General features: G+C 41.8%; 1 protein-coding gene across 1 annotated transcript; it reads left to right on the top strand.

Moving 5' to 3' along the window:
• Nucleotides 1-26,645, top strand: OPRK1 (opioid receptor kappa 1). The gene is made up of 4 exons (XM_069779332.1): nt 1-342; nt 843-1,169; nt 19,972-20,324; nt 25,059-26,645. The coding sequence occupies exons 2-4, from the start codon at nt 910-912 to the stop codon at nt 25,589-25,591; spliced, it is 1,146 nt and encodes a 381-aa protein (XP_069635433.1). The 5' UTR covers nt 1-342; nt 843-909; the 3' UTR covers nt 25,592-26,645.
• Nucleotides 26,646-26,993: the final 348 nt, after the last annotated feature.

The following is a 26,993-nucleotide window of genomic DNA, read 5'->3' as shown; positions in this document are numbered from 1 at the left end:
CTTCTGAGCTGCAGGGACAGAGACAGCGGAGAACGTGTGCATCAGTGCAGAGTGCTGCTGGAGCCCTGGCAGAGGGAGAGGGAGGCAGAGGGAGCCTGAGAGGGAAAAGGCGAAGTGGTGGGAGCTGGAACAGCAGCAGCGGCTGCTACCACGTTGCAGCTCATGCCCTGGAATCGGCTCAGCTGCCAGCACACCTCTCCGAAGGCGCAAGTGCCTCAGATTCAAAAGTCCTAGAAGGTCGGTGGTACTTCCAGGAGCCAAGCGGAGCTGCTTTATATTTTTTCTCTTTTCCTGGAAGAACATCTGTTTGACGACTCCACTCCTTTTCCCGTACTGCAAGAGGTATTTTGTGTCATTAATGTGTCTCTTCTCCGAAAGCAGGTATGGGATGGGGAAAAAAATAACTCAGGGCAGGATGTCAAAGCAAATGTGCAGAGAGGTGGTGGGCTTCTCTTTCCCCCCTTTTATAGCAGAGCTTAGGCAGTAAGGAGCCCCTGTCATTAGGATACAGTTTGCCTTAAAATATGGAGGATGGGAGAGACAGGGTTAAAGTGTGGGGGTGGATCTGAGCTGTTTCCCATCTGATTTGTTTCTCTGTGCAATCTCTGAAAGTGGAGGAAAACTTTCCTTGTGCACCCGGAGGAGCAGCACTTACCCATCACATAGCGAGATGTAAAACCTGTGATTATTTAATATGAATGTGGTTTGCTTAAATCTCTGCTTAGCAAATTACAGTTCCCATCGCAGCAGAGCTCCCCTTAACACGTACAAATTTCAGAGGTCTTAATGTCTGGTGGCTGTGATAACACTTCTGTTTCTTTCCCTCTCTTGCCTCTTTCCAGCGTGCTCGCCTCCTGCTGTCTGCATTCTCCTCTCCGTCTCCCTCCTGCCCGTGGGGGCTGTGCCCCTATGGATGCCCCCGTACAGATTTTCCGGGAGAAGCTGGACTCTACCTGCTCCCCGGGGCCCTGTCGTCCCCCCAGCACCAGTAGCAGCTGGCTCCTGGGCTGGGCGGACTACGACGGCAATGCCACCGGGGCCTTCGGGGACGCCCAGCACAACCACACCAGCATCTCCCCCGCCATCCCCATCATCATCACTGCTGTCTACTCGGTGGTCTTCGTCGTTGGCTTGGTGGGAAACTCTCTGGTCATGTTTGTCATCATAAGGTAAGGGGCTTTGGACTGCCTGTTGGAAGAGGTGCAAACAGCCATCCCTAAATTTGGCAGGGGCGGGGAGGGGGTAGCTTATGGAAGCTCTCTGGGTCTGCATATATGAGGAGCTGGAAAAAGCAACTGGAATGACCCAAACCTTTTCAGTCACAGTGGTTTGCCTGGATATGCAGTTAGACAAAAGGCAGAAGCTGGTTAAAAGTGAGAAATCCTGCAGCCTGCGGGAAAGGCGCTTTGTGCCCCGGAGCTGCGTTCAGCGGGTGCCCTCTAGGGATGAGAGGCTGCTCGCATCCTGGGGAAAGCTCAAGTGGAAGAAAAACTTCTGCAAGACAGCTTTTTTCCCCCATGAGGAGTCCCGGAGGGATGGCTTATGCGTCTAGTCGTGTGGACACTGATACATTGCTGCCTTGTCACCTAGTGGCTCATTTAAGAAGGTGGAAAAAAAAAAGAAATGATAAAAATATGTGGAAATGCTTAATGTACAGCAAGGGATGTTGTTTCTCTGTCTAGTGGTGTTTAACTCCAGTTGTTGGTGTTGGCTTGGAAAAAGCAAAGCAGATGCTGAGAGGTCCACTTGTCCTGATGTTTTTCAGGAAACAGGAGAAAGCTGTGTATCTGTGTTAGTTTTTCACTGTTGGTGAAATGCACCTTGTACTTACACTTGTGTATTGGTGTGCATTTTAGCTCGCACTATGATTTCTCTCTCTTTTTCTCCTTTCCTTTTGCAAGTTATAAAAATATCTGGACAGTACAAATCAGCAGGGCCACAATGAGCAACCAAGGGGACTGAAATCATGCAACTTTTTGGACTTCTGCTTCACAGTCCATTTGAATCCTGCAAAAAATTCTGAAAAAATATAATTGTGGAGTATTCATTGCTCAGATTAAATCAGCTTCTACATAGAAAGAAAAAGGGAGGTTTTGGAAGGGATCTTGTTAGTAAAGTGTGTATGGTAAGGGTCAAGCAATTGCAGAATGGTGAAATAACTGGCAGACTTCATACTGGGGGAAGTTAACTAGAGGCGGTGAAGTTGTTGATGAGGTACTTTACAAAAGATGAATTATAACCAGGACAATACTCTTGAAAAATGGAAATAAATCCCCTTTAATAGTCAGTGCAAGAAATAAAGATGCCTGTGATCAATGTGGAGAAACTGGTTTGCTCCAGCTTTGTGATGCTGTAATTTTTATAGCCCTCCATGCCTATTCAGAGAGATTTCATTTCTTTTTGTATTTATCTTGCAAGAAGAGAGACTCCATACTTGACACACACACAGCTGCAAAGGCAGAGATTTTCTAAGCCATTGGTCACTCACAGCGATAGTTGATTAACTGTCCTGGGCATTGGAAATAAATTCAAACTTAGCCAGAGCCCTAAAAGTTAGCATATATGGATTATACTGGTGCATATGTATTTCCTTTTTTCTCTCCTTCTGTTGCCCTCCTAAGATTATTTTTGTGAGGGTCTAGCTAGCTATGGAACGCTCTCCTACCAGTTCCTACATTAGCCTTTTGCTTCAGTTTCCTCTTGGTCCATCTCTTGATTACATGATCAAAAAAATAAGTATGAGAAAACACCTATTTTTTTTTCTTCCTTTTTTCAGTATCCCCCTCACCTATGTTTTCTCTGTGGCAAATGCTTTAAACACTGCTAGAATCATTAGCTAAAGTGCATGTATACACACACCTACAGTTTCAAACATTTCTTATGATTTTGAAACATTCCAAATGTTCATGCAAGAGGTGTATTTTTTTCGTTTTTGTCCAACCTCTCATCTCCCTCTCTCTTTCCCTCACATCCATTCTCTGCATGACTGCATCTCAAGATGGGTTTTTCATGACCCATTGAAAACTGTAGCCTGCAGTGTGTGGAAAGCCAAGGTCTGTGTGAAGTTTGGGAAAGAAGGTGGCAAGGGAGAGGGGGATCGTGTCCTCCAGCCATCCCGTGTTGCCTCTTGTCCAGCTGCCACAACTCTAAAGCAAGATGGGGACAGACTGTGGTTCTTCTTTACCCTCCAGCTGAACACAGGGTTTGTGTGAGGCCCCTCATTGCTGTTTCTTATCTCTCTGAATCCCAGATCTGTTCTCGTCCTTCTAACCCCCTCTAGACTAGTGGGCAATGCAGGCCCGGCTCCTCCTCCCTTTGCTCTTTTAAACAACACCTGATATTGTTAGAATAGTTCAGTTGGAAGGCACCTACAATGACCATCTAATCCAACTGCCTGACCACTTCAGGGCTGACACTGGGTCATCTTTTGGGTGACACACACAAGACCTCTTTTGTTCTGAGACTTCCAGTGAAACTGCTGAAATGTCAATGCTGTGGTAGATTCAGGAGACTCCAAATAGTCTTGAGATGACTCAGAAACAGGCTCAAATTCAACCATAAGCTGTAACGTAGGCAGGCTTCAGCCTATTCCTTGCTTTAATATGCCAACGGGGGCAGTTTTGCTACTTCTGTACATGGGCTGCTGAAGAAGCTCATGGAGACCAGCAACTCAGCAGCCTGCGTGCAAAGTGCTGGGTGTCCAAAATCTCCTTCAGGTGCGGTGGGGTGTGTTTCTGCTGAGAGGCAAAACCCCCTCAGAATTCCCTCAGAGGGAAAAATAACAGGAGAATGGCACTTTGATCACGTGTACAAGCTCCTGAAAGAAAAGTAGCTAAGTTTGATACAGCTCCTGTAAATAGATTTTGTGTTGAAGGCTGAGTGGGAATGGTACTTTAGTACGGTGGTGGCAGCATGGCCTGTTAAACCATGTCTCAGGAGACCTGGATTCTTCTCTTGGTTTTACTACCAGGCTCAACACTTTGTCCTGGTCAGGCCAGCAGCTGGGCGGGTGGGCTGATGGTGCCCCGCTCACACCGAGCCATGGCACACGGGACGTAACACTCTCCTGTGGCTGCTGCTTTTCCTGGGGAGGGAGTAAGAGAGAAAGAGGGCATCACGTTGCCTCTTGCACTGGTGGGAAATACAGATATTACGTGGGAAGTGCAGTCCACCCCCGACAGAGGAGGAGAGGAGGTGTGAAATGGTTTTGTAGAAACCAGGTGAAGTTATCTGACCTCACCTGAGTAAAGTTATACAGCTATGTGTGTCTTGGCATGATCAGAATCTATCTCAACCCCAAACCTTTTCTTCGGAGATTAGTTTTACCTCTGAGGTCTTAGAAAATATTTCTGGAGGTGAAATAGTTGGCTGAATTTGACAAATAAAATTACTTGTCCTTGGAAGCAAAAGGTCTTTTTCCTCTCTTCCTTCTCCCTCCTGACTTTATTTCTCTAAAATTTAATGCTGGCTTTAAAGAAAATGATGCTTTCTTGTGACAGCTAGAGGGGAAGAAAAGTCTCCTGACTAAAATTACAATTTTAACTATGGATTTCCCCTTATCAAAACCATAAACATACTCTAGTAAAAACTCTGGGAGGTTCTGTCTCTTACCCACTCCAGATTCACTTTTTCTATGTATGTGCCTTACTTTCACTGTTCCTGAAGTCATTTACTGAAAGCAGCTGCTATCATCAGGATCCTAAATAGCCAATCCTGTATTTCTTTTAAAATTGTCTTTAAAGCTTCCAATGAACTGAGTAATTTTCTTCATTCAAAAACAGTTTTAACAAGAGGCTGTGTCACATATATGTAGATTGATTCCTAAGGGAAAAGAGAAAGCTTGTATTCCTCTGCTTAGTGTAATGTTGAAGAAAAAATATAACTAGTAATATGGTTTTGTTCTTATAGTCATCAAACCGACTGACATCTTATGTAACAGGAAGAGTTTGTTAAGAAATGCCCTATAAAATGGAGTCCTTTCCAGATTGTTTTTAAATCTCCTCCATCATTCATTCCAAACAAGAATGAAAATATATTAAAAAAAGTATACAAAAATGAAATTGATTCAATGTATTGGTTTAAATCAATAACAGATTTTGATAACATCAGAAGATTACTTGTTAATTTGCTTTAAATTATTGTTCTAATTGTATTAAATTATATTTGGAAAGAATATTGTTCTGAAATGAAAAATGAAGCTCTAGAAGAGTCAACCTAACTGAATTACCTGTTCCCTACTATTTGCAGTTGGTATGATTTCACTCTTTTTTATGAAATCAAGGGTTTGGCTGCTAAAAGTGAAGGCCGAGCTGCACTATACTTCGTGAAGTTTATGGCTTTTTACCTTTTTTTACCTGATCAGACATTTGATACCTTACTATTGTCAGTACAGAGGTATCAAATGGATTGATAGGAATTCATCACAGGACCTCAAAGAGCATCTGGCCTTACCTCACTGATGGAGGTAATTTTGGTCATTTTTGGTCATTTTTGATCATTACCAACAGCTTTTACAGATGTCACAAAGACCAGGGTAACAGGAAACACGGAAGAGGACAGGTCTATAAAACGGTATGGCTAGTTTGACAAGCACAGCACATTTAAACAAAATTTGAATGTTTCTAATACTTTTAATACCCTGCTAGACAATGACTAGGTGATACCTCGGGTTTATAAGCTAACAAGAAACTCAACATGAGTTTCCAGTACGATGCTGTGATAAGAAGAGCTGATACTGAGAAAGCCAAGAGAGCAGAGGAAAGGCTTGGAAGGAATATTTACTAGAGACAGTATTAGAGAGAAGCTATAGCTTATAGTGAGTAATCTGTTTGGCTTCTGAAAAGTAATTTGGTGTCTGTCCAGACACTTCTGCTGGGCTAGCAGCCAGGTAGTCATTTACTTCAGAGAAAGGCATAACTGGAATCAGTATCTGGAAGCAAGACAAATTACAGGGAGCCCTTTTGAACTGGCAGAAAGTGAAAACTTACAAGAACTTTCCAGTTTGGCTGCTGGCAAGGCAGAAAGCTTGAGATAGCTTCCCTGTCCTCAGCCAGGAGGGTGGTGGGGAAGCTCATGCTCCTGGACAAAGCACGGGGAGGGAGCACAGCGGGGAGATGGTGTTGGGGAGGGCAGGCTGGCTAAGCCCTTCTGGTGAAGAGGACAGAGTGAGGGAAGAGTGGGGACCCTTCATTTCATTTTATCTGAGAGAGGATTTTGAATTTGCTGAAAGGGTGTTGTGGCAGGAAATTCTTAACTTGGTGATTTGGATGGCCCAAGATGCACTAAGAGCAAGGGAGGATAATCTTTCTGGCTTACCTACTCTCACTGTCTATTCAAATGGTGATTAGTTTGTCCCTTAAGTTAAATTCTCTGAAACAGTTGAGTTCCCAAGGAGAGCTTTGATTTCAGTTACATATTGCTTTCTAAAGGAAAAAACATCCAGAAAAACTGATAAACTCTACTTCTAGGAAGTTTACTTCATGTCTCTGTTTTGGTCCTCCCATCTGTAAAAATCAGGTAATTCTTGCCAAGTGTGCGCTCTGTGCTCTTCTCCTCAAGGAAGACTTTGTACTTTGTTTATTGTTATTCTCTTTTGTGGAGTCTGAGGCATAAGGAAATGGCAGTGTGAATGTCATTCTGTCTATAGGCAGGCATGAATGCACAAACTGAATTAGCTGTGGGGAAAGGGTGTGTGCAGGTGGAATGAGTACATGGAAAGAAGAGTGTCTGACCATACTGATATTCTGCAAAATGTAAAAAGGATATAAATAAAGAATATGTAAAGGTGTGCAGCATTTCCATACTCCTATTGGGAAGTTTGCATGCTAGCCTGTGTATCATTTCTGAAATATTTATTTCTCCTGAAGCCAGAGGGCTCAGCTCTCATTAGATTCACCTTCTAATCCCTAGGGAAGTGAAAATTAATTCTAGGCAGTTTGCTATTTTCAGTTTTGGACACTATTTACAATGAAACCTCTATCTTCTCTGCCTGAGTATGAGAGCCTAACACAATTTTCTTCAGTGCACGAGTTTCCACTAATACATGGCAAGAAAGTGTAAAGAACCTTTCTGTTTCCTCCATTCCTCCTACCAATCCACCTATGCAACACACAGTGCTCTGCCTGACTGTTCCTCTGCTCCAAAATTCAGTACCATTCATCAGTGCATTATGAGTCAATATCTAGGGTTCCCAAACTTAGCTACACTGCACCTGGAAGACAAAGGATTTTATATTTGCTGACTGCAGATATAGCTAAATCCATTTCCCACTGCATTGTAGGTAGCCTAGCCACTGTGGCTACTGTGGGTGACTGGGAGAGGCCTCCTTGAGTAGTGACAGGTGAGAACCTGCATGGTAGGTTTAGTTTGGACAAGCTATTCAATGTTCATTTAGTGTTCACACTCAGAAAAGTTTTTTTACCATGATGCTGGCTGATGGACAGTATCAGGACTTACTGTTAGACATGTCTTTTACAATGACTGGTTTGTTAAAGTGTGCAGGAGAAGAAGAATATTTTCACCATGGAAGCTACTAGCTGTGCTGTTCAGTGTACTGTGTCTTAAAGTTTCCCACATTTCACTTGAATCATCTCCTTTGGGAATGTGTGTGTTTAGTTGTCCTGTGCTGTGGGCTTCTCTGAGGCAGGTGAGGAAAACAGACGAATGGGTAGAGTCCAAAGAAAGCCTCTCAGCTGCCTCCTAAGAGGGACTGATGACTTTTCCCTGAGCTGGCTCACTACTGATATATGTGTTTGTTGCCTTACTTCATAATCCTATACTTGTTATAGAGTGAGGTCCCCTGTCTCCCATTCAACTTTATTACAGGAGTGCTGACCAGAGATTCAGGTCTCCACACATCCAAGTGTGTAGTTGTCCTATAAAACAGTCCCAGCAGCGGCAGTTATTATTCATCCCTGTGGCAAAGTGGAGACCAGGTGCCTTGTTTTGAGAACAAGAGTGATACTCACACCCCAAGACCCCTGCGTGAGATGGGAGATTCCTGAATTCTTTCCTTATTTCTCTCCTGCAGAAACATCTAGAGGAAGCAAACATTCAATAACATTTGGCTGCTTCCAACCAACTTCTGCATACATACCTACCTATGGAGATAAGAGCCTCTCCAAAGAATAAGAAGGAAAGTAAGACCCTGAAAAACCTTTTGCTGGAGCAGCTATCCTTGTCCTCTTGAGCAATGAAATTTGTTCTCTTTGCCAGGCAATCTCTGTCCTAATCACTTCTCTCTCCCACAAACACATAGGAAACACTTTGCTCTGCTATGGGAGCTCATGTCCTTCATGAAAACAAAATCCTTCCAAGAGATAAGAACAATGGGAAAGGTGGATGTTACCAGAGACAGATACTCAGCACTCCCAGGGCAATGTACCTGTGGCAAGTGAGAAGGATTAAAATGGGCTGTGTAACACCCTGGGAACTCCCTGTAGCATGACTGGTCACTGGAAAACACCTGCAGCAACTTAAAGTCTCTCAAGAGACAGAGTCAGCTGCTTGACAAGGTCTAGATTCATCTTACTTACCAAGAGAGGTCAAAAAATCAGGTACACAGTCTAAGCTAATTGTCTAGGCTCTCTAATAATAATATTAGACATACTGGTATTTGGATACAGTACCGATTTTGTAAAATTCTGCATCCTCACTATTTCAGTTTAAGCCACAATAAATCACAGCACCTTGACATTTCTCTGAGCTGTCCTACCAAAATCATGGAAGCAAAAATTTTGCAATATTGCTGTTTCTAACATTAAGCATATTTCTTCAAAGAGAGGCTCTTAAGCTCACACAAAAATATTAAAAGTCCTTATTATAGAAGGAGAAAAAATAGTTCATTTTTGTTAAGTAGGGTGAATTTTTCTTTATTTTGACCAGGATATATGTAGACTTGAACTTCTCTAATTCAGAAGCTGGCTCTTTAGTTCAGGAAGGAAAACTTCCACATCTAATCTAAATCTGCAAGGTCTTGTTCAGGGTCAGTTTATGGCTAGTTCAGAGAAGTAATGGTAGTGGTAAATTGTAAGGATTTTTTTAATGATACCTTCTGACATTCAGGTAGATTATGCTCCCTGAGGGGAGAATAAAAGACAAGATCATGCTTTTCTCCTTTAAGCTGCTTAAAAACAGGTACCTACAGGTGCTTATTAATAAAGAGAATTCCACTTCAGGATACTATTTTGTAGGCAATGTACAATTTTTTGCAGGCTCCTAACAATTTTGATGTTAAAGACAGGCAACCTTTAAATGTGTGCAGTAACAATGTTTGCCTTTGTTTAAGGTCCTGTCTACTGCTAAATTCTGGCTGTCATTCAATACGTGATAATAACATATAACCCAATATGAACATGGAAACTGCAGTACATTGATTTTTACGTTCTTTAAATGACCTTAATCTTAGTTTCATATTGGCGTAAGCCTTTTATATTGAAGATCCAAAAGATAGCTGAGCCATCTTTTTGACGTGGTATGTGTTTGGAATAGATCCTCCTGTGTTCTTTTTTTATATATTTTTATTTCCACACCCTGTTCTGATGCACTATGATATTGAGTGTGCCCTGAATATTATTGCCTTAAGATTTAGAGCTTTCCTGACTAAGCTTTTCAGCTGCTTGATCTCCATGTACTTCATTCAGAGGAACCTAGTGGAACAGAGCCTGCATCCTGCTGATAGGTGTTTTTGCAGTTTGCTTTTAGATGTGCTTTAGCTTTCATTGTCATTCACTGACTCAGATATCTGCCAAAACTATGTTTGTTATACCTCATTGTATTTCATGCTTTTGTACTTTCACTCTGCTACTACAAAATGTTGTAGTATATATGTTAGTCTTGCTCCCCTCCCCATCCCTCATTTCATACTGCAGGGAACATTTCAGCCTATTACAGTTACATGAAAAAAAAATTGACCAGAGCCTCCTTCTCAGCTTTTATTAACTTTACTAATGTTACGGTGTACTTTAGAATCACACTCCTCTTCTCTGCTTGAGATAATAACTTTAAGGGGCTCTACTAGCAGATTTAGTAATGCATTTTGATTTTTTTCTGAAAGCATACCAACTCCTTAATAGCATGCTTCCTTCTTCTGTTACCACAATTTCATTGATAAGCTTAGGCTGGAGGTGTGACTTCTTCCTACTTACTGTCTTAAAAAAATGTGCAAATTAAATTCTACTCCAGAAGGAAAAGTACAGTAATGATGAGTCAACTGAGAAATGGGGGAAATTTTCTAAGGGTCAGTCTCAAAGAACTTTCCACTTTTGGAGTGGACTTAGCCTAAACTGTGATAATTTTGAGAATTTTACTTTTGACACATAAGTAGACATCATTTAAAACTTGCTCCTTAAAAACTCTCATCATATATCCATCAAAAAAATACATCCAAACCAAACCTTTATTGTTCATTTTGACTATTTTTCTGCAGAGTTTCCATATATCTTCCATTTATTTGAATTCTACAGAGGCTTGAGACCTGCTTATAGCTTGAGAAGCAGTCTTGAGATCCACCAAACAGCTTAAGTCATCAGAGGTTTTTCTGCCTCTTGAAATTAGATTCTAGCACGTGATTTAAGAGAGGCACCTTTCATTCTCATGTAGGATTAGAAAAGTTCTCACCTTCTTATGAAATCCCAGTATTTAACAAACCACTTTCTAGACACGGGGTTTCCCATGAGCAGCTTATACAACAATGGTTTACAAATATTTTAATGGTCTTTGAAAGTTATATCTCAAAGACTCTAAGAAAATGTTTGTCATTAATTACCACTACGCAATCTGTGCTGTAGTTTTGTCCAGGTTTCCCTTATCTGTTCTGCTAGACTAATTAAAGCAGATAGCAGTATTTTTTCCTTAAATGAAATTCAGGTATTTGATCAATAGTTTTAATTTTGCAGAGGAAGACAAGATTCCCTTACTCGATCACTGTTTTGACCTTGTTCAAGTGCAGGTTTGGGTGAATGGAGGGTATGGTGGGAAAACCTGAAACCATGTGAAATATTGCCTCCTGTATTTTGGCACAGTAGAATGAGTTGTAGAAAAGCAGTTAAATCCCTCATCTCGTGTTCGAGTTAAGACTCTATCAGGGTCCACTTCAAAGTGTCTGACAGCAACAGCAGTCACTCCATTACTTTAACTGGCCTTTTGATTAAGCCTGCAAGCACATATCTTCAGAAGCATGTAGGCATTTAATAATTTTTAGGTGTTTAATTAAAAACATTGAAAGGAGTTTGGATGATTGAGTCAGGATTCTCAAAGTCATTTCTGAATTTTATGAACTTCTAAATGAATGTATGATTTAATCTATATTGCCTAACAACTTTCAAGGCCAACATCTCATTTACACAGAGGCCGGTGCTTTTAGGTGAAAGTAATCAAGCAAGCTCTTTACATTACTAGTGTGAGATCAATGAGTTTTAAGGTTGCGTCAGTAAAACATGCTTGGACTTAGCATTGCTGAGGTGAACCAGTGCACCCTTCATGCCTGAGTTAGGTACGCAGGATCCCTCTGCAGTGCCTGGGAGAATTGGCTGCCTAAATGTAATAAAGTATTTACTGGAGCAATATTTATTGGTCTCCCGCCTTCTTGTTCAAAGTCTGGCAGAGAAGGGGTCAGGTGCCTATTCTAGCTCAGAGTGAATCTTTCAAGGAGGCATCTGTGGTCTGGGGTAGATTTGGGCGAGGCCAACTAGTCATGGGACTGCCAGGCTGGTGAGCTGTAGGGAAGCACTAGAGGCACACCAGGTAAGGTTATCAAAGCTGGGATTGTTATGTGTGCATGTGCGCCTGAAATGAGCCAAATCTTTCACAGAGCTTTATGGGACGAATGGCACACTGGGGATTTTTCTTTTCCCCATTATATTGTCACTCCCGATATTCAGCTTTGATTTGGTTACATTGAAAGTTGTCTAAATGCTGATGCTGGGATGACTCTGTATTTCTTACTACCTGTGAATGACAAGACATCCTTCCTGTTGGACCAATAGTAGTGAGAAAAAGCAATTTTCTTATATGTGCATGTGTTGCATAGTCCAAAAAATCAAAATTGCTCACTTTACATGTATAACATAAGCAGTACATACATAGAGAACATGCTTTATGTTGCAGCTTCAAAAATTTGAATTTTGAAGTGACCTAAAAAACTAGTTCTATTTTACAGAGGGTCTTTCCTATTCTGCCACTGGAAGGCTGCGGGAGAAGGGAGAGGTGTACTGGAAAAATATGGTGTATATGGTCACAGTCTCACACACAGAAAACTATTGAATTAAAGTTGCAAGGAACAGGAAATGCCAGATGATATAAAAACTTTCAGATGTTTGAATTTTCAAGGCTAATAAAATCCTCTCAGTTATTTTTCATTACTTTTCTGATTTTCTTTAAGGAAAAAAATCAAACTAATTCTTTTATATATGAAACAAACTTTCCCTGTCCAAACCCTTGGGAAAGTTTTTAAAGATCTACAGAAGTAATGATTCAGAAGAACTATTAGTTACTTCACCTCTGCTTATCACAGGCCATTGCATTTCATTTAACTCTTCTTGTACTGAGTCTAGTAACTTGTATTTGAGTAAAGCACCCCCTTTGCAAAGCAGCTGACATTGATTTGGAGACATCAAAAAATGGAAAAATTTCTCCTTTCTTGCGTAATTTGTTCCCAATAATAATCACCTTAGCTGTTAGGAAAGATCTGTCATTGTTTCTAAGCTGAGTTTGTCTGGCTTTGACTTTTAAGTATTTGTCCTTGTTATGCTTTTCTTTCTAGTCTGAAAGAGCTCTTCAGCACCTGCTATTTTCTCCCTGTGGAGGTCTTCAGACACTGTAATCAAGTCACCTCTCGGTGTTCTTTTTGATAAACTAAATGTGTTGAGCTCTTTAAGTTACTCACAGTAAGAATTTTCTCCAGTCCTTTCACTCGTTTTTGTGGTGTTTTTAATGCATCCTTTCCAGCTTTTCTTAGTCTTTTTTTTTTGCGGTGTGAACAAGATAACAATTCCAAATATCATCGGTGATGTCTGTAGAAGTAAAATCACCTTTTGACTACTCTTTTTCAGACATTTAATGGAAATCAGCCCATTTTAGCTCAGATTTGCAATCTGAGTGTTTAGTGAGTTTTTGTTCAGTCTTACAGCTGAGATGCACTCGGAGCTGCTTGTTTTTTACTGGAAGGAAAGTTCCTAATCTGTTAATGTGTCTTATATGTATTTCTTCTAGCTATATACTCTCATATTTGTGTTTGAACAGTGCCTTACGGGCTATAATGTGACCTGCTGGGAGGGCCTGTTAAGGAGATTGATCTGGGGGGGCAGAAGCCCAGTTCTGACTGGCAGGTGTCTCCTTGCTCTGCCTTTCATCTTGGAGAAGCCCAAACCAGGGCAGAGGGAGTCTGGACTATGGGGGTCACACCAGCAGTGTAGAGCTTTTGTTGCTGCTTCCTTTTGGCTGTCTTTTCTCAGAGATTTCTAATGCTCCACTGGCTATGGCTTTGTTCAAGATGCGAGCCTGGGTATGGTATGTGAGTGAGAATGGTTTACTTTATTTTCCCTTGCAGTTCTCTTTTCTATGCTTTGAACCGGCGTTTGGTTTCATTTTCTCAGTAAGTCATAATTAGAGTGTTTTAGAAAAAACGATGCTATTTTTAACATTTCCTGTTGGTCATGAAATGACATTTTTGCCCATATTTTAATTAATAGCTAATTTACATATTGGGCACATTTTGTCAACACTGCTTAAATTTTTTTAGTGTTATTTTTAATTTTACACATCAAAGCTTTAAAGGCAAAAAGACATGTTGCCCTACACGTTCATTAGCTGAACTGATTGAATCTTGTATTTCCACTGTAAATTATTAATGACATATAGCAAAATCTAGCTAGATGTGTTTCTATGTGTGTTATATGTGCACACTTTAGTTTGGGCACACGTTCAAAATACAGGGCTGAAACAGTTTTGAGAAAGAAAATCTGTTACTGAATCTGATAATATATTAACACCAATGACAAAAAGTAACTAGTTGGGGGGAAGCATTTCAGAAAGGACAGTTAGGTATATCCCTGTGTTGACAGGCTCTCCTTCCTCCTTTGTGTCCACAGCAGGGCTGGAAGCAGTCCTCCACACCCCGGGGCACAGGCTGCTCCCTCGGATAGTCATCGGGACAGAACAAAACAGGGTGCCGTCTCAAAAAACCAGATCCTATTCTGTGTAGGCTGAGGTTCTTACCAGCTGGAGAAAAACAAGTGCTTCATTTTGATGAAATTAAAGGATGCAGAAAAAATAATGCTATGATCATTTCTTCCCACTGTGGTATCCTGCTTAAACAATAGCCATCTTTTACATTAGCAGTCACAAAATAGAGGGCTGGGAAAAATGATGATAAGAAAGGAGGAGAAATTGGAAATGAGGGAGCAAAGAAGGGAAATGACTAAAACTTGTGTAAGCTGGTGTCATTGTAGTGAATTCAAGGAAAAAGCAACTATCATATAAGAGGCAATCTGGCCTGGCAGACGTAACAGTTATCATGGATTCTTACCTGAGAATGGGATAACTGTTCCTTCCACAAAACAACCCCCAAAATCTCACAATCACTGACAGTTAGCTATAAGAAAAGGAAACATAAACCATTTTGATCAGTTGCAAATGTAACAGTGATATTATCTTGTAGAAGTTGTATTGGTTTTATGTGGCAAGGTTTTGGTAGCGGGGGGGGGGGGGGGGTTACAGGGGTGGCTCCTGTAAGAAGCTGCTGGAAGCTTCCCCTGTGTTCGAGAGAGAGCGAGCCCATACCAGCCGGCTCTAAGACGGACCCGCCGCCGGCCAAGGCCGAGCCAATCAGTGATAGTGGTAACGCCTCTGTGATAACGTTTTTAAGAAGGACAAAAGTTGGGATAGTGAAAAAACAGCCGCCAGAGAGAGGAGTGAGAACATGTGAGAGAAACAACCCTGCAGACCCCAAGGTCAGTGAAGGAGGAGGGGGAGGAGATGCTCCAGGCGCCAGAGCGCAGATTCCCCTGCAGCCCGTGGGGAAGACCATGGTGAGGCAGGCTGTCCCCCTGCAGCCCAGGGAGGTCCACGGGGGAGCAGATATCCACCTGCAGCCCGGGGAGGACCCCACGCCGGAGCAGGTGGGTACCCGAAGGAAGCTGTGACCCCATGGTAAGCCCACGCTGGAGCAGGCTCCTGGCAGGACCTGCGGATCTGTGGAGAGAGGAGCCCATGGAGCAGGTTTTCTGGCAGGACTTGTGACCCCGTGGGGGACCCACGCTGGAGCAGTGTGCTCCTGAAGGACTGCACACCGTGGAAAGGACCCATGCTGGAGCAGTTTGTGAAGAACTGCAGCCCGTGGGAATGGCCCACGTTGGAGAAAGTTCATGGAGGACTGTCTCCCGTGGGTGGGACCCCACGCTGGAGCAGGGGAAGAGTGTGATGAGCCCTCCCCCTGAGGAGGTGAAGCGGCAGAAAATAACATGTGATGACCGTAAACCCCATCCCTGTCCCCCTTGTGCCGCTGGGGGGGCTTGGTGGAGAAATCCGGGAGTGAAGTTGTGCCCGGGAAGAAGGGAGGGGTGGAGGGAAGGTGTTCTGAGATTTCGTTTTATTTCTCATTTACCTTACTCTGGCTGGTTCCTAATAAATTGAGCTAATTTTCCCTAAGCTGAGTCTGTTTTGCCCGTGAAGGTAATTAGTGAATGATCTCTCCTGTCCTTATCTCGACCCGCAAGCTTTTTGTTATATTTTTTTCTCTCCCCTGTCCAGCTGAGGATGGGGGAGTGATAGAACAGCTTTGGTGGGCACCTGGCGTCCAGCCAGGGTCAACCCATCACAGTCTTTTTGGTGGAGAATGCGGGCAGTGTGAGGAATTTGAGATAAGGATAGTAATTGAGAGAGGTAATGGGCAAAACATGGACTGAACGCAGCTAGAGAGTTAAGAGCTGCTTGATGAGTGGGGAAATTTTATTGTTGTAATTGTGATGAAGGGACAAGGGGTGGGATGTGTGTAAATTGTCCACTTTTTGTCGGTTTTGTGATGATATTATTTTGATTTTGGTGTGGGGAATTCTTTTTGTTGATGTGAGTGAAGATTTTGTGTGATGAATGTAGATTTTAATGATAGTTCTTAAAAATGTGATACACAGAGGTGAGGGGTGGAACAGGCAAGTAACCCTGGCAAACTGACACGCCACCTGATAGAAGGGTGCCTTGCCTATCCCAATGAAAACCAGCAGCTTCTCGCACTGTACTGGGGCCTGGCCTATGCCTACCGGGCCATAGTTCAACACTCTCAGAGGACCATGGTTGAGGCAGGGACCCAGACTGCATCTGAGGACACCGTGCTCGAGATAGGGACCCAAACAACAACAACAACTACAGTAATTGCCCCAATAGTGAAAAGGAAACAGTGGACAAGGAGATCAACAGGTCCATACCATCGATTAGTGAGGGAAGAAGTGTTTGAGAAGGGAAAAAGAATAATTCAGATTCTTCTGAAAGCTGGTTTCACCATAAAGAAAAGCAAGGTCAAGGGACCTGCACAGGAGATTCAGTTCTTGGGAATAAAATGGCAGGATGGACGCCGTCATGTCCCTATGGATGTGGTTAACAAGATAGCAACTATGTCTCCACCAGCTAACAAGAAAGAAACACAAGCTTTCCTAGGCCTTGTGGGGTTCTGGAGAATGCATATTCTAGGTTATAGTCAGCTTGTGAGCCCTCTCTATCGAGTAACGTGGAAAAAGAACTATTTTGAATGGGGCCCTGAACAACAAGCCTTTGAGCATATCAGACAGGAAATAGCTCGTGCAGTAGCTCTTGGGCCTGTCCGGACAGGATCAGATGTGCAAAATGTACTCTACACTGCAGCTGGGGAGCATGGTCTCACCTGGAGCCTCTGGCAGAAAACACCAGGAGAAACCCGAGGTCGACCACTAGGGTTTTGGAGCCGGGGGTACTGAGGATCAGAAGCCCACTACACCCCGACTGAAAAAGAGATACTAGCAGCACATGAGGGGGTTCGAGCCACTTCAGAAGTTGTTGGTACAGAAGCATATCTCCTCTTGGCACCACGATTGCCCGTGCTACACTGGATGTTCAAAGGAAGCATCCCCTCTGCACATCATACAACCAGCGCTACATGGAGTAAGTGGATAGCATTGATCACGCACCGGGCTCGACTGGAGAAATCTAACCGCCCAGGAATTCTGGAAGAGATCATGGACTGGCCAGAAGGCAGAGATTTTGGAGCATCACCTGAGGAGGTGGCTCGTGCCCAAGAGGCACCACCATATAATGAGTTATCAGAAGACAAAAGGTGTTATGCTTTGTTTACTGATGCATCCTGTTGTGTGGTAGGGAACCATCAGAAGTGGAAAGCTGCTGTGTGGAGTCCCACACGCCAAGTCGTTGAGGCCACTGAAGGAGAAGGCGAGTCAAGTCAGTTTGCAGAAGTGAAAGCCATCCAACTAGCCCTAGACATTACTGAATGAGAAAAATGGCTGGTGCTCTACCTCTATACTGACTCCTGGATGGTGGCTAACGCCCTATGGGGGTGGCTACAGCAGTGGAAGAAGACCAAATGGCAATGCAGGGGTAAACCATCTGGGCAGCAGCATTGTGGCAGGACGTTGCTGCCTGTGTAGAACACATAACTCTAAGGGTACGTCATGTAGATGCTCACGTGCCCAAAAGCCGTGCCACTGAAGAACATCGAAATAATGAACAGGTAGACAAGGCTGCCAAAATAGAAATAGCTCAGGTGGACCTGGACTGGGAGCGTAAAGATGAGCTATTTGTAGCTCGATGGGCCCATGAGACATCGGGACATCTAGGGAGAGATGCAACATATAGGTGGGCTCGTGATCGAGGGGTGGACCTGACCATGGAGGCCATTACACAGGTCACTTATGAATGTGAAACATGTGCTGCAATCAAATGAGCCACCAGAGTAAAGTCTCCCTGGAACAGAGGGCGGTGGCTGGGTTTTCGATATGACGAGGCCTGGCAAATTGACTACATTGGACCACTGCCACGAACACGCCAAGGCAAGCACTACATACTCACCATGGTGGAAGCAACTACTGGTTGGCTAGAAACATATCCTGTAAACCATGCCACTGCCCGAAACACCATCTTAGGCCTCGAAAGGCAAATTTTATGGCGACACGGTACCCCAGAAAGAATTGAATCAGACAATGGGACTCATTTCCGAAATAACCTCATAAGCTCCTGGGCAAAGAAACATGGCATTGAGTGGGTGTACCACATACCCTATCACCCGCAAGCATCTGGAAAAATTGAGAGATATAATGGACTGTTGAAGACTATGTTGAAAGCGCTAGGCAATGGGACATGGAAGCATTGGGATACAAATTTAGCAGAAGCCACTTGGCTAGTTAACACCAGAGGATCTGCTAACCGTCCTGGTCCTGTCCAAACAAAACCCCTACATACTGTGGGAGGAGATAAGGTCTCCGTAGTGCACATGGGGAAGTGGCTGGGGAAGGCAGTGTGGATTGCACCTCCCATGGGAAAAGGCAAACCCATTCGTGGGATTGTCTTTGCTCAGGGACCTGGGTGTACTTGGTGGGTAATGCGGAAGGATGGGGAGACCCAGTGTGTGCCTCAAGGACATTTAACCTTGGGGGAAAAATAATCTGTGATGTGAGTTGTATGTTGTAGGAAGTAATGTAGCAGGAATGACCCGAACTGCAGAGGAGTGAACTTCGCAAGGAACCGGACAAGTGCATCGGTGACCCAAACCAAGCTGGTGTTGGGGCCCAACGATCGAACATACTGCTTCTCCTGTCCTGACCACTCATCTTGATGGATGGGGCCCAAGTCATAACCTGTGTGTGAACATCTGGAAGAGTGGAAGAAGCCCATGGAATATCTATCTCTTAAAGGACAGGGGATAGTAATTAATAAGAATGTATAAATCCGTACGTTGGGTATAAAAGTGGTTTAAGTATGTAGTTTCAGTTGTAAGTGTTGGTAAGAAAGGATTTCAGTAATGAGAATTAAATACAATAGTATGGTTAGAAGATATCTGTATTAAGTTATGTGGAACCTGAGCAGGACACAAATGGTATGGAATAAGGGGTGGAGATTGTATTGGGTCTGGCTGAGATGGAGTTAACACTCCCCATAGCAGCCCTCATAACACTGTGCTCTGCATCAGTAGCTAGAAAGGTGTTGATAGCACACCAGTGTTTTGGCTACAGCTGAGCAATGCTGGCACAGCATCAAGGCTGTCTCTCCAACATTTTTGCCCCCCCTCAATGGCAGGCTGGGGCAGGGCAAGATCTTGGGAGGGGACATAAGCAGGACAGCTGACCTAAACCAACCAAACAGATATTCCATACCATATGACGTCAGCTCAGATATAAAAGCTAAGTTAAGGGAGACGGAAGGGGGGCATTTTGTCTTCCAGAGCAACCACTACGCATACTGAAGCCCTGCTTCCTGGGAAGCAGCTAGACATCGCCTGCTGATGGGAAGTAGAGAATAACATCATCTGTTTTTTCTTTGCTTTCGCACACACAACCTTTGCTATCACTTTATTAAACTGTCCTTATCTTGACCCACGAGCCTTTTGTTATATTTTCTCCCCCCCTGTCCAGCTGAGGATGGGGGAGTGATAGAACAGCTTTGGTGGGCACCTGGCATCCAACCAGGGTCAACCTGCCACAGAAGTATTTGAGAAGATAGAATTGAAACAGGCATGTTTCATTAGGTTAAATGTATTCATATACCTGTTTTTGCCTGCGGTGAATAGTTCTAACTGCTAGTGCAAGTGCTGAGAGACTGAGTCAAATGTGTTTACTTTTATCTCAAGGGTCTTGCATTTGTGTGCACTTCTGTCATAAATCAGAAATGACAGAAAAAAACCCAACTATGGCAAAGCCTGACTGATAAACTGTTTCATATCTGAATGTGCATAATCATATTTTGAAATGCTAATGCCTTACTTTTTTTGTTCTTCAGGTACACAAAGATGAAGACAGCAACAAACATCTACATTTTCAATCTGGCTATGGCAGATGCGCTAGTTACCACAACCATGCCTTTCCAAAGCACTGAGTACCTGATGAACTCTTGGCCCTTTGGTGATGTGCTGTGTAAAATAGTTATTTCCATTGACTATTATAACATGTTTACCAGCATATTCACACTGACCATGATGAGCGTTGATAGATACATTGCTGTGTGTCACCCTGTGAAGGCTCTGGACTTCCGTACGCCTCTCAAGGCAAAGATAATCAACATCTGTATCTGGCTACTGTCCTCATCTGTTGGTATATCTGCGATAGTTCTTGGAGGTACCAAAGTCAGGGAAGGTGAGTGTGAGCATTCAAAATTGAGTCTCTTTTTGTTTCTCAAATGACAAAAAATGTAACTTGGAATATTGACTAAACCCTACTGATTCCTTTTTCAGTAATCTGTGCATGCTCAGCATGTTCATCCACGTTCCTTGGTTCAAAAATTACGTCTAAATTTCTGACATTTTGAAATATATTGCGGAACATTACAGTATGACATATTAATCATTTCAGTTCAGATACCTTTGCCAACTAAAAGAACAAAATGCACTTTGAAGCACTGGCCATGTTAGAATGAGGCCATCAGAAACTAGTAGCAGACACCAGCAGAAAATAATCAGGAATTTGCTCACAATGGACAGACCAAAGATCAATTTAGGATGAAACTTGAAATGTGGGCTTAAGGTGTTTTTTTGTAGCTGTTGTGAGAGTAATTCTGCTGAATTTCCGGAAGCAGAAACTAGGTTGCTTGCCGTTAGTATTAATATTAAAACTATCATTAGTATTAAGACTTGGGAGCTTATTATCAGCAGCCATTTCACAGAACTTGAAGGTGTGGTGAAGAAAAGAAAAAAGTCAGTAGCTGGAGAAAGAAACTGAATCTAAATTCTATGAAAATGACAGTATCTCAAATTCTTATTTAGAAGGGATGGGGATGTACATGCAGACTTGGAAAGGCTGAAAATAAGGATCAGCAGAGTAACTGGGAATGCAGACCATGGCAGGGAAGCAACTATAAGAACATGAAGTCGATGAGATCTGTATGGAGACCACCTGTAGGCTCTGCTTGAAATTTATAATCTGTGAAGGACTGCAGATTTAGCCCTTATGACTAGTGATGCATTACCAAAACTGCCCTGCTATGGAGTTAATCTTATTTTGAAATCCTTCTTGAGAAGGAAAGGGGAGAAGCATTCTCACACACATATACTTCAGACCCACAAGCATGACTGTGGTGCAAGAGCACCTCAGTGTCTTCAAAAGGCTGGAGGCCTCTAATGATGCCCTTGTGTTGGGGCCGTCTGTTATGGATGGCTCGATAAAATACAAGACATGCATGTTTATTTGGTGGTAGTCTTGTCTGAGATGTAAACAGTCTTTGGAAGAATGATTACTAAGTTCCTGAATTAACAACCTTTTCTCTTAGAAAGGCTTCACTCCTCCCAGGAGAAATGGTAAACTTTACATAAGGACCCTGTTTTATCTGGCAGAGACAATAAAAGCTGTGTATTAAACTGTTTGGCATAGATCAAAACAAACAAAACATTTCAGTAGCAGGTGCTCAAGGGCTGATTGATTTGGCTGCAGATGTACAGATTTTGTTCTTGCTGTTCGTGTTCTGGTGGGTAGGTGACAGGAGAGTCCTCTGGAAACTCTTCTTTCAGCCCTTTGGGAGATAAGTGACCTGGTCTGCAGTGCTGTAACTCTTCTCCCCAGTAAAGTTTTGACAGGCCCTATAAAACAATGTCTAGCTCCAGAAACATACACTTCGAGGCATTCTTCTTCATTTGGGAAGAGTGATTGTTTCACTGTGTATGAGATCTTGAAGGCCATGGGACATTGCCTCAGTCACGTGTTTTGTTGGAGCATGCTTAACTAGCAGAATATTACTTTCATTCCCTGTAAGCATCACATTTAGATCAAGCGGCTGCTGTGAGGCCAGCAATGATTAAATGCCTTTTCCGCGCCACGTGGCAGGCAGTCTTTTTTTTCTCTCCTGGAACAGAGGCTAGTAATACATGACTCAGCTGGGCCAAACGAAGTTGGAAATTATTGGCAAATGCCTGTCAGCCCCTACTGTTCAGCCCTGCTTGTCTGATCTAGGGTGTCTCTTGAGCATTTACTGCCAATTATCTTGTCTGGTGTGTTCATGAATTGTGCTGATAAATGCTGAAGGGGAAAAGCAAGGATCCTCCCTTTGCCTGACAGCTGGAGCTCAGGACTGAAAATTGTGTTATATTGGTCAAAATAGTTGTTGTTTATATGCTACAGGGCCTCTGTTGGATTCAGATTTAAACAACAACTGAACATCAAATGGGAAGTGATCATATTTAAAGTTCCCACCCCATGCCCGGTTAGTCCCTTTTGTTCTCACACTACAGAATTGCTCCCAGTGGTGTCCTTCTGGATACATGTTCCCTGCAGAATAAATTTTACATCTGTGTAAATATTCCCTCTCTGGCCTTAGTGGAGTCTTTCTTGCTGAAGAATTTTTCACTAAAAAAAAATAAAAAAATAAATTAGAGGTACTATCAGTATTCCCAGAAATAGCATGAAGACTCCAGCTGAGTACACAGGAGTATGGATGCCTGAAGGTGACATAATTAATAATGTATCCAACAGAAATATATTTCCTATGTCAAGATGAAGATTTATCTTAAATGGTAGCTTATCAAACACATTTTTGAATTTATTTACACTAAAATACCATCTAGAATGCAGTATTTTTCCTTAAATATATCAATATATTTGGAATATTTGGCTTTCAGAGTGGAAAGGTAAGAGTGAAATCTTAAGTACTCGGTTTGTGATGCTGTACTTAGTTCTGCATCTTTTCAGGCAAAAAGAATAAAATATAAATTGGATTTTATTTTCTTCCAAAGTTTCTGAAATTTATTATGATATTGTGCATTATGACAAGGATCTTTGCTGATTGCTTGCCAGCTGTAAATGGGGAAAATGTAAATGGGTTTGATACAATTCATAACATTATCTATATATCAAGGGAAACACGTGAATATTAATGAATTTAGAGTAAGATTTTCCATAGAAAGTAAACTGTAATGAGATGTAAGACAATCATTAAATTTGTTTTTGATAATTTGGAATTCTAAAATACCACTGCCAACTACAAATCATATTAAAATGTAGCAAGCATGACCTAATTATTTTGATAAATATACGAAATTAGGTCAGCAGATCTGAAGAGGCAGTTTCCTCTGGGATGGAGTTTCAGTGAGTAGCTGGATGTGGTCCAGAGTAATCATCCCTGATCACACTCCACTTCTATCCAGAACTGCACATCTGGATGCAGCTTTACTAGTCTAGGTATTATAGCCGCATCCTGATTTTATTGCTGCTGTTAGGCCATGATCTACTACAAATAACAGTAATAATCAATGTGAAAACTGCTTTGAAGGTGGTTGTTGACATTTCTAGAACAAAATTAAGTAAAAGCAACTACACTTATGGAAACCTAGATGACAAAGGATTTAGAAAAGTTGACTGACTGTCAAGACCCTAAGTCATACTTGTGCTGCTAGCTTAGCATCCTCCATCAGGCTTGAAAAATAGGTCTTTTCACTTTTCAGCTTTCAGAATCATCCATTAGTTGTTATGTTGTTTAAAATAAAACCTCAAAATATTTAGCTTTGATTTCAACTTTTTTTATTTGAGTGTTTTAGTATTCAATATCACCCAGTAACAGCTTTCTGATACTTAACCATGGAAATGTCTGTATGATGCCATAATGATAACTTCCCCCCTAGCTGTTTTTCAAAACAAATTCTCTGCAATATCATCTTGATTTGTGAAGCATTTCAATAGCAGGGAAATATGGCTTGATGGAATTTTTCTGACTAGTTCTGCTAGAGACAGATATGAAAAAGTGATGTGCAAGAGTATATTGAATCATTCCCCTCTTAGGTCTGATTCAATAAAAGTCAATACATAATAACTTGTAAAGGAATGACAAATTCAGTAGTGAAAATGAAAAAAATCCAAGCGTAATGCAGTGCTCAAGAGGATAAAATCTAAGCTACAATTCAGAGTGAAAAATCCCTGTGTTACCTTGACTTGTCTTCAGTAGAGTTTAACTGCTGATAGTAGTTGTAAATTCATCTTTTCTCTTGCCTTGCCATTTATCTTGCTTCTTGGTTTTCCATATGGTTTATATGCTGGAAGGCTCCAGTGAGGTCAGCAAATGAAACCTCAAATATTTCATTCCTTAGCAGCCTCCTGTCACATGGAGTATTTCTGGGACATAAAATCAAGTGACAGCCTGTGACTCTGAATCCTGACATGGGCAATCAGAAAGGGAGTGGGCTGGTGTCAGTGGCCCAGATCCTGCAGTCTCTGCACAGGCTGAATTTTCAATGACATGATCTGTAAAAAAAGCAGCTTCCATTTGACTCTGCGCACATAAATATTTTATTTGCTTCTATTAAACTGAAAAGAAGCTGTTGCCAGGAAATAAGTTTTTTCTGAATGCAAGCACTTATGTGTATTCCATTTGCACTGAAGAAGGCATGTGGGAAAAGATTATTACACAATTATCATCTATTGGCAAAATCTTCCTACGATCAAAACCTCATTCGGCTCCCACCATTCATGATACCAAAAATCTGTCTCTGCCCACAGACAAAAACATATGTAGTTTGATAATAATGATGAGATTTTACTCTATTGAACAGGGTACTTATTCTGGCTTTAAATCTCAGTGAGATTCAAATGGAAATGTCTTTAAAAATTTTTGGTTTTGTACTCTGCATTTTTAGATCCTCCCATGGGAAACAAATTTTATACAGTGTTATGCATTTTAAAAAGCCCCTATCTCTTTAAGTAGTTTCTAGAGACAGCTACATAAAACCAGCTTCAATGGTAATTGAAAGCCTTCCTTGGAGTGATTTAAAGATAACTCCATTTGTTAGTATCACATTACATGATAATAACTTTTCCTAGCTTATGCTATGATAATTACTTTGTTTAGAATATCTAATAAAGCAATTTTCTTCTTGCTTCTTTCATTCCTAGATACTGCTAGCACTGAATGCTCCTTGCAGTTTCCAGACAGAGACTACGTGTGGTGGGACATCTTCATGAAAATCTGTGTCTTTGTCTTTGCATTTGTTATCCCAGTTCTCATTATAATTGTTTGCTATACTCTGATGATCCTGCGCCTTAAAAGCGTACGGCTTCTCTCAGGGTCTCGAGAAAAAGATCGAAACCTGCGCCGCATCACCAGGTTGGTTCTTGTGGTTGTGGCAGTTTTTGTTATCTGTTGGACTCCTATTCACATCTTTGTGCTGGTTGAAGCGTTAGGGGATGTGTCCCACAGTACTGCTGCTATATCCAGCTATTACTTCTGTATTGCTTTGGGTTACACCAACAGCAGCCTCAATCCAATCCTGTATGCTTTTTTGGATGAAAATTTCAAGAGATGTTTCAAGGACTTCTGCTTCCCCTTTAAGATGAGGATGGACAGGCAGAGCACCAGCAGAGTCAGAAACACTGTACAAGACCCGGCTTATATTGGGGAAGCAGATGGGACAAACAAACCTGTATGACTAGTCGTGGAAATGTCGTCTTACTGTCCTCAAGGGAGAGAAGAGTCCAACGACCTAGGACTGACGCAGATTACCACTGCGGTTTGAACTAGACTTACCTACACAGATGTTTCTGGAATATTTCAGAAATTCTAGTAGTTCGAACTAAAGCGAGTTTATTATCAACAAGCGAGAACCTCCTGAAAATAAGCTCAAATGAAAAGGACCTGGCTGATGGTCAGCTTTTGGCACCATGTCTGCTGTACACCAGCAGCTACTAATACGCACTTTTGGGGAGCCAGGAGATAGTGTTGTACCAGCTGATTCTGGATAAGGAAAGTTCTGGGTTTTCTCTTTAGAATATGTAAGGTTATATTAAGCAACATTTGGTTGTAACAATGAGTTATGCCAGAAACTTCTGCCCCAGCAGTGACTGCTTCTGAATGATGTAGTTTGACAACTTGATTTGTCATACTTTTACAGTGAAGAATGTTGTTTAGGTTTCTGCAGAATAATGCCAGAGCTATAATCAATATTGTCCTCAACTAATATAGCTGTAACATTTGTCTGTGCTGTGGAAAACCAATTTAAGCATGATCTGCCTACACACCAAAGTGATTTTATTGTGTCTATGTATGGTAAAGCATTTTGGCATCTAAAAATATTGGGATTTAAGGAGAATTGTTAGTATATTTTTAGCACGTGTTTAATCACCTATGTGTAATGTTTTCTATGTGTGATTTTCCAATATATTTATTTATTGTGAATAATGTAATATGCATTTCCAGAGTGTGTTTTGAACAAAAGGCTAGAAAACTTCAAATACTTCGCTTGTTAGAAAACTGATGAAAAACAGTACCACATTCATTACATGGGGGGAGATAATTGCATTCCATTTTCAGTAAAGGGGACAAATGGACCTACTTAAAAATAGTGCTGTACTTGTTTTCCTGGACAATTTGTAAGCAGACTAAAATAAATATTTGATGAATTAGAAACTAGTGCATTAGTACATGGACTAACTGGATTGATACAAAGGAAATTAAGATTAAATATACTGGATGCTTTAATGGCACTTGATTGGAAAATTTCCCATTTTATTGATGATGATACATTTTCTTTAATACAGTCCTATGAATTCAGTAAATTTCTCTGTTTTTCTGTGAAGATGGAGATGCCGAGGCACAGCTACACAAGTTACCAGCTTGCTGAAGGTAAGTTTATGGTAAAACTAAGCCTAACTTTCAGTCTGTAGTCTTTTGTCTTCCTAATTGTTATATATTACTGCCTCCACTTCTGCTATTGCTGAAGTTTGGAGGAATGCTCTCATTATCTTCACTGGGAACAGATCTGGTCACCAGACATCTTCCTGGTAACTTTGTTCTTTATACAAAATCGTGACTAAGGCGGGTGCCTTCATTGC

Source organism: Haliaeetus albicilla, chromosome 3, assembly GCF_947461875.1.
Source record: "Haliaeetus albicilla chromosome 3, bHalAlb1.1, whole genome shotgun sequence".
In the NCBI taxonomy this organism is placed as follows: domain Eukaryota; kingdom Metazoa; phylum Chordata; class Aves; order Accipitriformes; family Accipitridae; genus Haliaeetus; species Haliaeetus albicilla.
This window is presented reverse-complemented; position numbering and strand designations above follow the sequence as displayed.

What these genes read in the sequence shown, in the direction of transcription:
- OPRK1 (XM_069779332.1), top strand. Translation starts at nt 910, where the DNA reads ATGGATGCCCCCGTACAGATTTTCCGGGAGAAGCTGGACTCTACCTGC. An exon ending in GTCATGTTTGTCATCATAAG is followed by an intron (nt 1,170 to 19,971) that starts GTAAGGGGCTTT and finishes TTTGTTCTTCAG; the next exon opens with GTACACAAAGATGAAGACAG. An exon ending in AGGTACCAAAGTCAGGGAAG is followed by an intron (nt 20,325 to 25,058) that starts GTGAGTGTGAGC and finishes TTTCATTCCTAG; the next exon opens with ATACTGCTAGCACTGAATGC.